Source organism: Excalfactoria chinensis, chromosome 6 (assembly GCF_039878825.1).
Source record: "Excalfactoria chinensis isolate bCotChi1 chromosome 6, bCotChi1.hap2, whole genome shotgun sequence".
NCBI lineage: Eukaryota > Metazoa > Chordata > Aves > Galliformes > Phasianidae > Excalfactoria > Excalfactoria chinensis.
Window position 1 is genome coordinate 18,110,112 of NC_092830.1, and position 15,748 is coordinate 18,125,859.

A 15,748-nucleotide genomic window follows, 5' to 3' on the forward strand; every position below is an offset into this window, starting at 1 on the left:
GTAACTACGCCGCCTCAGCAGCCGCGGGAGAAAAGATCCCGGTCTCATGCCTGCAGAAAAAAAAAATACCCCTCCCCAACATCAACATTCGCTACTTCCTTGTGAGCTGCTCCTTGTGCTCCCCTACCCATATGGGCTGTGGTTATATAGAGCACAGGTAGCTGTGACTCATACAGCACACCCAAAGGCATTCCAGGGAGCGCAGCAAACAAGGTTAGTAAGATTTGGTAGTACCCATTCATGTTTTAATGCTCCTAGGAATATAAGTAAACACAGAAGATTCACAGTCACTAACAACGTGGAGTTCAATAGGGCAGAGCTGTTAGTTTCGCATCAGGGCCTTCCCCTGTGGACCCAGGACAAAGCGTTTTCTGACAGCACCCACAGACTGTTGACAGATTTCTGGTGCCTGTGCTACTACTGATAACCAGCAGGAGCTTACTGCAAGCTTCTCAGCAGAAAACTCTATTATAGCACGCATTTCTACACAAAAGGTCAAATATTTGGCTCTGAACAAAACTCTTGCTTGCCACCTTTAACACTGTCAGCACTTCCCCCAACACTAGTAGTTAAACGGGAGTGTAAGATGAAGTGCAGGCTGTAACCAACTCTGTGACACCCCACATTCTTAGTAATATTTTAGACTTTAATCACGTATTGCTTTTCTCAGAAATTACTGTGCATGTCAGTTTTGCCTCTCTTTACATGAGTATCAGTATAATAATCATAGCTGAAGCAAAAACTAAGTGCATCATCGGGCTAAATAAACAAATAAGCTGCTTATTGCTTTCTATTTGACCCCACAGCACATGGAAAGATTGGTAATCACAAGTCAGGTCCAGGAGAGCTCTGTAATGAGAAGCGTCACTAAAATGCAACGTACACACTACAGGAACTGATATGAGTTTTTATTTCCATTCCAGATCAGGAACAAAGCTATTCCATGGCAAAGGGAGGCTGAGCAGCACATTAGTACAGCTTGCAACAAACACAGCCCTTCCATGTCACGTATGAATCCAGACAGACTGTTCTCTGGGCTTTCCTTTTTTGGCAGTGAAACATTTGTATGTGCTGTTAGGATTTATGTTAGTTAGCGGCTTACCTTGCAGAGTTCTTCCTGCCTTCACTGTTAAGGAAGCAAGGACCTCGGAATCATTTGCACATGGACGGTAATATCTGCGCAGTTCTACTTACTGTAGAAGCACCTCTGCCAAAGATTCAAACGCAGTAGCTCCGTGCCCACTAGAGAGCACTGCTAGCAGCAAACCCAGCACAAGAACGGGACGGCAGAGGGCAGCACGTATGCTCCAGTGCTACCTGGCGGTATCCCAGCAACGCCCAAGGGAAAGTTACAAGCCTGTGCCCCAGCGCTGAGTGCGAAAGGCTTCCACGCCCAAAATAGCTCCAGACAAGTCTCTTGATTTCTGAAGACTCCAGTGCACACAAGGCAGATTTCAGAATACAGCACGCCAAGCTGAACTATGAGTCAGTTCATGAGACCTGGAGAATTTCTACAGCATAACAACTCATGTTTGAGTCACCCAGTAACTCACAAGATAAAGGGAGGCGATCGGCATCATATGCAAAGTTGCACTTAAGGAAGTACTATTAAGCTTCCTTGCAGTATGCACACAGATAACCCCTATTCCATCTGCACCAGGTAGGAATGTAGTGCTGCAGTTCATCACTACGTATGCACAACCACACTCAGATCACTAAGTAGCTCAGCATCTTTATTTTGTTCAGAACGATCAGTGAGGAAAGGCTGGCTAGTGCTGAAAATTATCATTAAGGCTTTATACATTTTCTAACGAAAGGGAGCTATTAACACTACCAACAGTCCTCACCACACAACTCCAGGTATGTCGCTAGCTTCTGCAGCACACCTGGAAAGAAAGTTTGAAAGCCTTTTATAAGCTCTACTCGAGAGATGTCTATAAATAAGACACTGAACTTCTGCTTACTTAAGGTGGCGACTTATGACATTTCCAATTGACTGCTATATTACTTACTTGTACTTTATCCACAGCCTATCAGCATTGCAACAGAGAACTGTTTAAGGTTTAAAGGCTAAGGACTTGTCCACTTTAACTGACAACGGAATAAAATGCCATCACAAATTTGTAGATGAGCTAAAAAGAAACCCTGATGTAGCTGCTTTTATTTCACTTACCTACTATACAACCTTGAGAAAGACAACTAGAGGTAAACAGATGGTAAAGAAAAGGACCAAGGTAGTTGGCTCCTGCAAGACCAGGTGCCAGACCACTAAAAGCCCTATCAAAACAATGCAGAGAGCAGCTTTAGTGCTGTAGCAATGCTGCTTTAACGACGCAAACAAGGCTTTGCTCATAAGCAAAACAGTCCTTAATCTGCCCAAGTGCTACAGCCAGTTCATATATGCAGGCACACAGCGTTATTTTTTTTCCAGGACTAGCCTGGAGGCACTGTACAACACTGAAGAGAATCTGGACTAAAGTGCAATTGTCCAGCCACAGAGTCTCTAGTTTTAAAAGCGCTAGCATATATAAATGCTTCAAACTACCAGTTTACAAATGCTTGCATGCAACAGAGTAACAAATTCCATCTTAAGTGCTGCTTCTTGCATCACTAAGTGATGGAAATAATCCTAAAAGGACATTTTGACTGGGCGCCAAAGCTATTCCAAAGTGACCCACACAGCTGAACTTTCTTCAGGTGACAGAACTGGTCAAAGACACCACACAAAGCCCGTTCATAAGGCTGAGATGACAGTCTTCTCAGAAGGTAGAGCAGAGCTTACACGAAAAAGGTGGCTTAACAATTCCATAGCTGAAGGCTGAACACGGGCAGTTTACTGGTGCACTTAAGAATTCAATATGAGAGCAACAATGCAGGATGGGACAAAATCTCAAATAAATCATTAAGACTTTTAGATAAGACTACATGAACCAGTTTGCAAGACATAGACAGAACTTCCTGATAAAGCAGCCCCCTTCCCTACAAACAAAGTTGCTGTGAACTAAAGGCTGCAAGATCAAGTAAAGACACACACCCATCCCAGCTATGAGATACAAGAACCAGACCCAAGGCACTCCACTGAAAATAATAAATTCTTCCTCTTAAAAAGAGCTGCATGAATGTAAAAGATTCCACATTTAAAACATTCACAGGTAGCTATGCTTGGCCTTAGGAGCGCAATCTTAAGAGATTTGTTCCTCACGCTACCATCTCTTAGAATCACAGAATCACTCAGATTGGAAAGTCCTTAACGATCAAGTCCAACCACAACCTAACCATACTACCCTAACTCTAACAACTCTCCGCTAAATCACAGCCCTGAGCACCACATCCAAATGGTTTTTTAACACACCCAGGGATGGTGACTCAACCACCTCCCTGAAAAGCCTATTCCAGTGCTTAATCACCTTTCCCATAAAGAAGTTTCTTCTGATATCCAACCTGAACTTATCCTGGCACAACTTGAGGCCATTTCCCCTCGTCCTGTCACTTGAAACCAATGACAAGAGACCAACCCCGCTCTTGCTGTAAGCAAGAAGAAGAGCGCAGTAAGGTCCCCCCCTCAGCCTCCTCTTCCCCAGATTAAACAGCTGCAGTTCCTTCAGTCTCTCCTTGTAGGACATATTCTCCAATCTCTTCAAAAGCCTTAATCCTACTCCAGAAAATTTGAGTTCTTCTACTATTTCACATTTCTTAACAAATTTGCCAATATTCATCTGTCAATGAGAAAGCAAAATTGGATATATTTTCTTCCATTTCCACTTAAAATTAAGCCTTTATTTTATTCAGTTTAAGCAGAAACCTCTCACAGTATTTGGGCTAAGCAGGCTGTTGTACCATTACATTCAGTTGCGGCTGTGAAGTCTCACTTCATACAAATATTAGCAAGTAAGTGTTTGTGGGATTTCTTCCCCCTCTTCCCTTGTGTAAAAGCATCAAGGAGCAGTTTTTAAGTGCCTCAACACGGCATGGAAATCACTGCACTCTTTACATGAGCAGGCCAGCTAGAAATGTGGTAAATCTTGCCCACGAAACAAAAGGGACTTAAGCCATCGTGATATGACAGATCTTACCTTACCTGAACAAAAACATAACAAAACCAAATACACGACTTGCTTGAGGAATCCTAACTGTTCAGTGAAAACCAGCTATTTTCAGCACTGTCATGGGTGAGGTGAGTCCTTAATTGCACAAAGATACAGAGCACTACATCTTGTGTTAGCATTAGTTAGAACTTAACTGAGCACTACCCTATTATCTAAACTCTTAAAATATCTGAGGCATAGGTATGTGTGTACTTGTTTTATTCATAATTTGAGTCATCTTGGGATACCAAATGTATTTCTACTTAAGGTGATTTGACAAAACTGTTGACCTCATTTCAAGATATCCACTGATCCGTTTTTCATTCAACAGCAATATCGAACGTTAAAAGGAACATAAAACAAACATGCACACAATTGTACAGTTTTCTCAGATGTCTATTTCATTATTTGTGGGTAGCGCATTGAACAGTTAAATACATTTAAATAATGTTTAAGTGACTGCGCTAGTGCAGACTTGTAACTAGACGGGTAACCAATTTAACTAGAAACCAGCTAACAAGTAACTGTCTAAATACAAATACAGCTCTTGTATTCTTTTTGGGAAAAAGCCTGCTGGTCACATTGGAAATACATTTTAAGGCCAAATTCTTCTGATATCCCTTCTCTGCAGCAGTTTCTTCACCTTTTTAAGCCTCCAATTCCAGGCCAAGACCAAGTTTATGGCCACCAGCATTGATGCTCTTTCCATCTATCAGGGCAGACAAAGTAAGCTTCACACCTGTAAAATGTAAAAGATTATGTTTACAACAGGTTAGCAGAATAACTTTCACGCAACTCAACGTCAGTCATTACAAATCTCAGTTATATCTTATTACTTTGCTCCAAGGTTACCTACATTCATTTACATATGAAATCTACAGAAAGCTAGTTATGCGGACCCAACAAACTAGACACTTGTTTAAAATACCATTTTATAAGCTGGATATCCAAAGAATTCATTTGATAACTTTCCTACCTGAAGGTGTGCATTAAGAAGGAAAACTATGCACAGAAAGACAGATTTGGGAGGGAATGCAACTGTGATTTTTATTGGTTTTTAGACAGAGAACTAACCAACAGTGATATAGCATTAACAGGTGTTTGTGTGTTTAAACAGAACAAGTTCAAAGGTAAGCTATCAAACATGACAGTCAGCTGTTAAGCAAACCAACGAGGAATACGATGCAGAAATATCATTAGACACAGCATAATTAGTCTTACTTAAAGGTGCTTTGTGCAACAGAACTTAATGTCAAGTATCTACTTTGCCTTCAAGACGAAATTATTCTGAAAACTCAAAATAGTTGCATATAAATACACTGAACTTAAGTGTTTGTGTCATGCATGAAAGGTATGGATGTGAAAGCCCTTACCTGGCCTCAGGGTCTGGGTGTAACCCACTCCAACTAGACTAGAGTTGTTCACTTTTGCCTGGAAAAAAATAAATAAAAACACAAAAGCAATTGAAATGTTTTAATTGGAGAGTTCTTGGTTATAATTAGGAGTTAGCAACATGCTACGTGTTCTTTCATTATCTCTGTGCTTCTAGACTGTCTTCCTAGCTATGCCTTTGCCCAAGAATATAAATCCATTTAAGTGCAGACAGGATTGCAGAGGCAGGGAGAACTAATTGTTAATGGAACGTAGTTTGGCTGGTGAACTTCTCTCCATTCTTTTGAGAGCACAGCAACTCATCACCAGTTGCCCAAAACAATCCACTTTGGAAAAAATCCTCTATATTTATATTATTAGAAAATAATCCATATTTTGCATATCCAATCAAACAAGTAGTAGACATTTCAGAGTATCAACATAACAACGACGTGCAAAACGTTTTTCCCCACATTTTGCATCACCTTCTCTGTGGACTATTGGAATAATTTTAAGTTAAATTCTAGCTTTATAACAAAATTTTCCTGCAGTATGGATTTCAACCAGCATCTCTTACAGTTCTTACTATGAGAACTAGAATGTTTCCAAAAAAATGTGGTTTTTTTTAATCTGTAATCTTACAGAATCAGACATGAAAGGGTTTTTGCTTTTATTATACAAATATGTGTAGTTCTGTATAGTAATACAACATTTGAGCCAGATTATATAACAAACTTCACTGTAGGCAACATTTAAATACTACTTGTTTTATTAATAACTGCTTGGATTCCAAGACTAGCTCTTGCAAGACTTTTTGATTAGTCATCTTCTTTTGTACTAACACACATGCTCAGAAACTGAAAAGCAGCTTGGTTTAGTATAACCCTTTTTGTCAGAACTATACTTACAGAGATAGAAGCGGTGGAATCCAACTTGTATTTAGCTGCAATTCCAAAGCGAGTGCTGTTGCTACCAGCTGTCCATGCCAGGTTTACGGCAGTTTCAAGCTTGTCACTCACTTTCTGGTAAATTGAACCGCCAAATTCCGAACCATCATTGCTGCATAGATGAAAAATTCAACTTCTTACATCTACATAATCTCTCTTTTTTTTTTTTTAAAGAAGCAGTTCAAATTTCTAGTTAAGTAAGAATTTAGAAAGTTTGTTTCCCACTTTTAGATTGGATAAAGGAAGATGAAAAAAGCTTCAAAATGAAACTGGATTCTGATATCATGCTTTGTCGCTTTCCCCATTTCAACTTCCACAAAACCAGACAGAACAATCCCCGTTCAAAAGAAAGTCCAACACAAAATCAAGCTATGCCCTAAACAAACATACTAAAACAATGTATTAGAGTAGAGTGAAGTATCATGTTCTTCAGATTTTAGTCAGCTTGCTCTAATGAACACCCAAAGTCTCTAACTACAGCTATTTGAATGAAGTTCAGAATTATCTTCAATTCATTCACACTTCAGTTGTACTCTAGGCATTTTACGCACTCATCCCATCAATACAGGAAAATGAACCTACTCAAAATGTCTAAAAGCAGAACTATTTTTGCTCCAGAAATTGCTTCTGGCCCACTTAAATTGTGCAGCACTAATTGCTACCTCTAACAAATGGACTGCCTCCTAAATTAGTCAGATACAGCTCAACACATGGGAAAAGCTGAATAAAGTCTTTCAACCAGCGCTGCATAACAAACCTATCAAGCTTCCAAGTATCTGGTAAACGGTAGCATGTAAATCTTAACAAGTCATTATTTAGTGTATTCAGCATTTTGAAAAAGAGACAGAGTATTATTTATTTACAAAGTTTGATATTACAAAAACGCATGCTGCTGATGTGCCTTGCAAGCACATCTTGGTAGTTTAAACATGTATACAGAAGGAAGGCAGAAAAAAAAACCTGCTTTTGTAGAACAGGACACAATTACCAGTACTTACACGTTGGTGTGAAGTTGGAAGTCTCCAGTCTTGTAACCCACAGAGAAGTTATTCCTTGTCAATTTTGATTTGGCACTATCAAAAGTCATTTGATAGCCCGCTAGCCATCCTTCGTAACCAAAGACAGCTGACCCATGGATTGCAGGCCCAGCAAAATCAAAGTCAACATCACAACCTAGGTTTATGCATTCACGTTTATATGCTGACTTAATTTTACCACTTTTCTTTCTGAAACAGAGAAACAGTTAAGACAGTTTGATCATTCTCAATGAGAAGACAAATTTGAGCGCCATGCCTCAACAGAACGCACCCAAATGCCATGCATATATATCCAAAAGACTGACCCAAAGCACAGGTAACTCAAACTATAAAAAAAAAAATAAATTAAAAAAAAAAAATCATACAAAGATGTGTTGTGATGAAGGTAGAAACATATTCACACCTCCTGCAATAGTCCAACTAAATACTTCTGTCTCAGAAATTAAGAGATACAGACAGTTGAAGTGTCCAATACTAAGCCCTAGAATAAGATCCAGTGTGGAAAAGCAGAAGTCTTTAGCATGGGGGTTTGCTAATTTGGACCAATAACAAACATCCGCTGATTTGACGCACCAGATGGAACATTTACCAACCACATGTGTAGCATGATACACAAGGTAAAAAGGCAAAAAAAAAATCTTACCCTGTATTTGGTGAGAAAGTTGTATCAAACGTCAACTTCAAGCCTTTGGCAATCTAATTGAAGGATGAGAAAATAAAGCTATAAATTCAGTCCTGCTAGTTAAGTAAAAGAAAGGAATACTCAGCTAATCTATTACCTGATCTTCAATTGCAATTTCTGTTCCCAGAGTGTTATCTGTGTTCCATTTTTCTGTGAAAGTCAGCCCATACTCAGCCCACTTGTATTTGGTCTCCAAGCTTCCATTCACTTTTCCAGTGTCTGTGTTCGATGAACCAGATGTTGTGAATTCCTAGAAAGGACAGTGACTGTGTTATACTAAATAAACATGGGATCCTGAAAGCCTTACAAAGTGACAGAAAAGACCTTTCTTCACTGAAGATTTTGTTCTATATAACATCAGATAATTCAGGGGACAGCAATGTAACATGGATTAGAAGAACCAGATGACTCACATCCACATTACAGACTTCTCCCTTCTCACCCTCCATCTCAAATGTGGCGTGTACTGCTATTACAAAATAGAGGTTTATAATGCAATCAAAAGCAATATAGTTGTTACCATAAACATTCTTCTAAAAAAAAAAGAAAAAAGCTTTCTGAAATAAGGTAAAGTCTGGTACTCTTGAGGGCAGGGAAAAAAGAAAAATCAAACCAAACCAGGAGTCTTTAATATAAGCTTATGCACATTCTCCTCCTGGGAAGGAGGTGTTGTAACTGAAATGGGATTCACACAAGAGCTTGAATTTTGCAGCAAGTTTTAGCAGGATAACCACCAGACTTTGACAGAAACAAATGGAAGAAAGACTACACCTATAATAGGGCCCTTGCAAACAGTGTTTCTGCTGGAACACAGGCTTCTACAAAGAAATAGCACAAAACCCACACACCTTGAATTTATACAGCCAGTTACACAGTTAAAACTTCCTGCTCTTGGGGGGCAAAATCTACCTTTACATCTTGCAAAGTCTGCTATAGAAACAGATGAAAGTTGCAGGAGGTACTGCTTACATTACCAAGATATTTATCATGGAACATAACAGCATTTAAATACCTCTTAAAGGAAATGCACAGTGCTGTTTCACTACCAACTACTTCACACATGGAGTAAGATGTCAAAAATTTACGGAAACAAAGTTGCATGCTAACAGCAAAAATGCGTCAAATACTTGTTTAGGCTTATCATGAGGGACAGCTAAGAAACCTTTTTATTTTACAAAGACAGCTTTTTTGTTGTTTTTTGTACTATTTGTAATAGTGGCATTATATTCAGAGTGAAGTCAGAGCTTTAGGTGCTTCTGAAATTTTCATTAATATAACCTACAAGCTACCTGTTGGTATCTGGAAAGCGCTCACATATAATTAAACAAGCATTCAGGCCCCAGAAATACAATGAAAAAGTATTTAAACTCACCACTCCACTTGCAGATTTTGTCTTCACATCCAGTTTCACCAACCCAAACCCTTAATAAACAGAAGTTACATTTTAAAAGTTAAGCTTTAACTAAGACTATGCAGATTTTCCATGGTGCTGGTTTTCTAACATGTGCATGTATATATACACATACAAGCATACACATAAAAAACCTAGTGTAGGCTGACTTCTGTTAAGCTCAAATTTCAAATGCTAAAGCAGTAGAGGTCATCCTAAGAACAAATTAGGAGTTCTGTCTGTCATCACTAAAGAATTAGCAAGGAATAGCCTCTCTATTGTATATGGTACTTATTACTAACAAAATATGGCTTCCAAGAGTAAACTTAGTGACAGACAGAGTACATTCTCTTGTTCCCTGGACGGCACCTACTCTGTACTCAATGCCATTTAAAGAACAACCCTATTGCATTACATCGTCAGGTCAGCACTAAGATCTCAAAGAAAAGTCTGAATGGGGAGTCACTGGGAAATACACAGCCACCAGAACATAAGAAGGACTATGGGAGAATAATTTCATTTTCTTACACTCCAACTTGAGTGATAACCTTGGTGAATGAGCTCCTGCATTAATTCCCAAAGACCTGAAATAAACAGCACTGCAACTAAGCGCTTGTTTATTTTTAAACTACATAACTGCCTACTTAAAAACTTCAGAGAATTCAGGCTACTCTTTCCTCTTGCTGTTCCAAAAAAGAAAACACCCCAGCAACAAAATCACACTAAAGTTACATTGATATATATGCCGTTGTGTATCAATAAAAGCTTTGGCACAAAGATCCATAAAGGAAGTGCAAATATAGTCCTAAACTGTGTAACAGTGGATGCTTCTAACCTCGCACACTGCCACAGCTCTTTCCTTAACATTAATGGGATTAATGCAGTAAGGTTTAACAGACCTCATATCAAAATAGCTCACAAAAAAGCCTACACTGCCTCATTAGCTGATAGAAATGTTTTAAATGAAACATACTCTCCTCCCTTCCCAGAAGCACAGGCATTTGATCACTCACTGAACTCCACATACATGCTAAACTAAGTCAATTAATTGCTGCAGCACACTCAATACAATATATTGACTCACCATATCCTTTATTGAAGACATCTCTGGCAGATTTGCCAAGGTCTGCATATGATGGAGGAATCGCCATTGGAGCTGAAAGGTAATGGTGTAATTACAATTCTATCTTTTACTACGCACACATACAAAAATGCTACCACAACAGTTATCGGTGTTCTTTAAGGCAGATTCATACATCAGGGCATTTACCAGATGACAGACAGTTCAAACAATTACATTATGTTGTGAAAAATCTACAGATTTTCTGATAATCGTTGTAAACACTGAACATTTTCCTGGCTCAGGTAGCCCACTTAGTGTCAAGAGGCCACCAGAGAAATCTTTGCTTTTTAAATAGATTTATTCCTTACATCTGTAATTATCACAGACCAACCGAAAGCTCACTGAAAACCATGGAGCGAGAAATATGGAAAGCTGCAACACTGGTAGATGTTTTACAAAGTCAGGTGCTTATGGAAGTTATCTGAGAAGACCCATAATGTTTCATTTTCAAAATGTGAAAGTGTGTGTATTTGTTTTGCAACATCACTTCCCCAATATTTAAAATGGTAAAGATAAGATTTGGAAAGGATCTTCAAAGGCTGTTAACCAGCAATTATTCAGATGAAGATCTTTCCTCCTACGCAGGGCAAGAGTTTAAGTCCCGGGGCAAGGGTGGGGAGGGTGAGCTTGTTAGCTTAGCAAGTCATACAAGTGAGAAAGGGAAATGGACTTCTAAGGAGAGCTCTTCTCAGACAGAGCTTCTGGCAAACTCAGTGTTCAAGAACCTGTCATTCACGTCCAGATCTGACCCAGCTTCCTTGGCCTGCTGGATGCCAGTCTAAGGTCCCACACAGATCTGCACGATGCTCCTCCTCCCTGAGAGGATAACTCTCCATCCATACCTTCCTTTGATGACTACTATCCTTCTATTTCAATAGTAAAAGGCCCCTATCAGAGGCAGCCTATTCTGAAGTTTTAAAATTCAGAAAACAGAACATATTTCAGAGTTGATTTCCCCAAAATGGTCACAAAAACAAAAGGGAAAACACTAACACTAGCTAGGAAAGCATCATAAAAAGCCTAAATAATCAAAAATCCTTCCTTTAAAAATTGCCTAAACAAAAATTTAAAAATCTTATTTTAAAATTAATTGGTCAGGTGTGCTTTTCTGGAAGACAGATGAACATAATTCACTATCTCGTTCCTCTGTGGGTTTTGCTTCAAACAGAAAAACACCTTCAGAATCTAAAACAAAGATCATACTCTTGCATATTCATTTTCAACTGAACGCACTTTCCATTCTTATAAAGGACTTTTAACCAGATTTCAATTATCATCATCTGATTATAGAATTATTCACCTCCTGCAGATCTCTACAAGTTAAGTATATTAGTCACATGGGATCAAAGCAGGCTCTTCCCCCCCAGCACTCCCCCATCTTTAATTAAAAGTCTGTTTTCTGGCCTTACCAACAAAACAAGAAAACTTGCCTGAAAACACCTGTCCCAGAATTATTTCCGAGGGCACCATTTCACTAAAGCAGACTGCTTAACTACAGCGTCCACAAAAAATATACACTGCTTACATACAGCCTAACTGTATGAACTACTACTATTTTAAAAACATTTATTGTACAAAAAAAGTCTCATGCCTTAACATTAGTTTCCTATAATCTACTGCAGTTTTTCCAGGTGCCTCTCTCCATCTTCCTAAAGCCTAAAAGGAAAACTTCAACTGCATCATCACAAAATCATCCAGGCTTAGCTTAGTTTGAAAGAAAAACCAAGAACCTCTTCAGCAAGAAACGCTAAGCCCTACACAGAAGTCAGTAAAGGAATCTATCCTGCACTTGCTGAAGAGTATAAAACAAATCCGTTCCTGCAAGGAGTAAATTCTTAAGAAAATAAATAATAATAAAAGCCTAAAGAAAAGATGATTCAATAGCAGAAACAGATGTGAGCCCCAGTGATGAGACAAAATGGTTTCTATTATTTATTCAATAAAAAGTAACAGAAGCAGGACAAAACTTCAAGAAAATGTCTGGTCTTCTCTCACTCCAAATCCCCGGTGTCCAATTCATTAGTAGCTTAAAAGGGCTTTGAGAAGTTTCAGTTATGTGCTCTTCCTCTGAGTAGGTCCAACTACCATCTCCACAAGAATAATTACTGCTAGTTCAGAAGTGTCAAAAAGCGTGTCTGTGCTAAAGGCTACTACATACAAAAAATATATGACTGTATGTATAAACTTCTCTTTGGTCTTTAATGACATTCATCACAGACAAGAGATTTACACTAATGCCCTAAAGTTTAAAAAATTGTATTCTTTTAAGTGCTTGTAACTAAATTTGTGGAATTACTGCAATAAAAGGATACTGCTGTTTTTATCTAGCCAAGTTAAGCATCCTCCCTACTGCAGGAAACTGACTAATCCTTGTCTGCCACTCCAGCCTACAGGCCCAGGTTTCCTGATAAGAAGTTAAAACAGCTTATGACCTTCACATTGCTGTTTCAATTCATATACTGACAGGGGCACAACAAGAAAAAGCACAAGTTATTTGGGGGTACATAAAACACCCTGTAAGCCGGTATCACCATCAGAAAGCTCTTTAAAGGCTAAAAAATATCATTCCTGTTTCTTCCAGTGTTGATAAATTCACTAGATTTGCAAATCCCTATGATTAGAAGCAATTTTATTCGAGCACATTTTGAAGTGTCTTTCATCTTTTTATCTTCTTACTAATTAGAAGCACCTAAAATAAAGCTACCATTTAATAACAGGCCTGCTGTGACAGTAGATAACAAATATCCTAATTTCAGGAACACAGAAAGTACTTTATATCAGGTAAGCATCCTGCCCAGATTTTTCTTTTTTATTCCCCTTTCTATACAGACCTAAAAGAAATAATCTGCTATTTAAATATGCTTTCTTCCAAAGCAAAAAGAAAATAAAACGCCAAGATGTGCGAAGGCTGTCACAAGTATTACATCACAACTTTCTTTCGAGGCAATACTTGGAAAGAGCCCCACACCTAGTAATTAAGGTATGCCAGTGGCTTCAGTAACCATTTCCAGACCTCAGGACATTGAGGATCAGCCTAGAGGGCACAGAATTAGGGAGAAAATACATAAACACTCGTATATACTTTTAAGGCAGCAACAACTAAAGTGAAACTGTATCCTATCATTGAAAATAGCAATAAATAGATAAATATCGTTAAAAATATATCCGATCTAACGCTGACCTCCTTTACACTTACAGCGCTACTAAACGAGAACTACTACCCTTGCTGTAACTAACTCCCTACTTACACCTCGACGCCTGGCACGCGGGCGACGCAGCCATAGCTAGGCCAATGCACAGAGTCTCTACGGAGAAGGGAGAGAGAGTCAAACAGCCGTAGGTTCGCTACGTGCTCAGAAAGCCGAAGCAGCGCGGAAGCCCCTCTCGCTACGGGCCGGGCCGCAGGCCGCGCGGCGCCCGCTGCCGCCGCAAGGTGAACGCTCCGCGCGGCCATCTTGGGCCTCGCGCCTGACCCCCGCCACCGCCGCCGCCGCTACCGCCGCCCCTTATGTAACCGCGGCCCAGGCACGGCCGAGGCCATCGCGGGCGGCGGACCGCCCCGACCCCCTCCCGATCCCCCGCCGCCCCGTTCCTCCCGACCGCCCCCAGCGGGACTCCGGGGAACGCGTCCCCGGCCCCGCTCACCGCCCTTCGCTCGCGCCCCACCCGCCTCCCCTGCCACCGCGGGACGAGCCCAGGCCCGGGCCAGCACCTGGCTAGCGCGGGAGAGCGGCGGGGCCGGGCGGAGCGGGACCGGGGGCGCGGGCGGGTCTCGCCGTGAGGAGGCCGCGCTGCTGCAGCCGCTGGCACTGGAGGGCGAAGTGAAGGAGACACCGATCCGCCCGCCCGCCGCCGCCCCGCAGGACCCCGGTCAGCCTGGGCCGTCCCGAGAGGTGCCCGTCCCCACGGAGCGCGCCGCGCGCCCGTCCGCCCGTCCCGAGCAACCCCCAGCACGGGAACACACGCCGTCAGCCGTGCGGAACGCCGTGCTCTCACCGCGGAGCCGGGCGGGAGCGGTGCGGACCGGCAGGCGCTAATTCGGGCAGCCCCAGAGGAGGAGAGAGGTCCTCGTGGGTGGGCGGGGCCTGCGGAGGAGGGCGGCAACGGCCGCGCCTGGAACCCGCGACGCGTCCGGCACTGCCCCGCTGCGGAGCGGGTGCGGCCCTGCGGGGTGCGGGGCGGGCGGAGCGCTGCCTCGGGTGTCTCCGTCAGTCGAGCGGCCCTCGCGTGGGAAGCCCCGTACAGCGGGCCAAGGCCCTGCGAGCGGCCCGCCTGGCTAAAGTACGACCTGAGAAACTTCCGCTCCCGTAACGCTGCCGCTCTGCCTCCGCTCGCGGGAGGGCCCCGCGCACACCGGCACACAGCGCGGCTCGGGGCGAGCGGCGGCCTTCACGGCTCTGTACGCTACATTCCGTTCTCCGGGAACGGCCGGACGACAGCGCGGCGATCGCTTTCCGGCAGCCCGGGCGGCGCTCACCAGCCACAGCCCAAGCGGTCACAGGCCCAGACTCCTTTCCTGTACTGAGTTAGTCATAGCCAGAACCCGACAGAAAAGTGAAAGCGATTCAAAATTATATTTGAATCACATGAAAAGCGCGTTAACAAGCACTACCGGTTTCCCACAACACATGGTACAGCAGCAGTTTTCCCTGTTACTAAAGCAGGGATCCTGGCAGTAAGGTCCAACTGCCCATCAGCATCTCGTTCTGTCAGCTGGCAAGCAATGGGGTCTTGTTTGTTTGTGCCAAATGCTTCCCCGTCTGAGGGCCCACCAGGTTAATGCATTTTATTTTGATATTTCTAAAGAAGAAAGCTTGGCAGTCTGCAGGGGGGTGTTATGTATCAATGAACTAAGGAAAAACACATGGAGAGATCAAACAATAGCCAGCCAGCCTGACTGCGCTGTAACTGAGGTCTGGGTAACTAAAAATAGACTGTGGCATGAATTGTTCACAATACAAGTTCATTCTGAATAGCATTTCAGTTACTTGCATCAGAATGGTGGGGTGAAGTTTTTTTTATATATATATTAGTCATGGTCTGGCTTTATCATTCTAAGCAATCCAGTGAAGTCCTTACTGCCCCACCCCGAAGGAAGAAGTTCTGAATCACT

General features: G+C 41.8%; 1 protein-coding gene across 2 annotated transcripts; it reads right to left on the bottom strand.

The window, feature by feature from the left end:
- Positions 1 to 896: 896 nt before the first annotated feature.
- On the bottom strand, positions 897 to 14,488 carry VDAC2 (voltage dependent anion channel 2). Of its 2 annotated transcripts, XM_072339600.1 has the most exons (10): positions 14,348 to 14,488; positions 13,884 to 13,940; positions 10,597 to 10,668; positions 9,495 to 9,544; positions 8,220 to 8,372; positions 8,084 to 8,136; positions 7,402 to 7,629; positions 6,365 to 6,515; positions 5,459 to 5,516; positions 897 to 4,824 (listed from the first exon to the last, which is right to left on the bottom strand). In XM_072339600.1, exons 2-10 carry the CDS (start codon positions 13,915 to 13,917, stop codon positions 4,733 to 4,735), a joined length of 891 nt encoding a protein of 296 aa, XP_072195701.1. In that variant the 5' UTR covers positions 13,918 to 13,940; positions 14,348 to 14,488; the 3' UTR covers positions 897 to 4,732. The 2 variants fall into 2 exon arrangements, with proteins under 2 accessions (XP_072195701.1, XP_072195703.1); XM_072339602.1 differs by lacking the exon at positions 13,884 to 13,940.
- Positions 14,489 to 15,748: the final 1,260 nt, after the last annotated feature.

What these genes read in the sequence shown, in the direction of transcription:
- VDAC2 (XM_072339600.1), bottom strand. Translation starts at nt 13,917, where the DNA reads ATGGCTGCGTCGCCCGCGTGCCAGGCGTCGAGGT. An exon ending in ACTTTCTCACCAAATACAGG is followed by an intron (nt 7,630 to 8,083) that starts GTAAGATTTTTT and finishes TCTCTGTTTCAG; the next exon opens with AAAGAAAAGTGGTAAAATTA. An exon ending in ATTCCACCGCTTCTATCTCT is followed by an intron (nt 5,517 to 6,364) that starts GTAAGTATAGTT and finishes ATTTTTTTCCAG; the next exon opens with GCAAAAGTGAACAACTCTAG.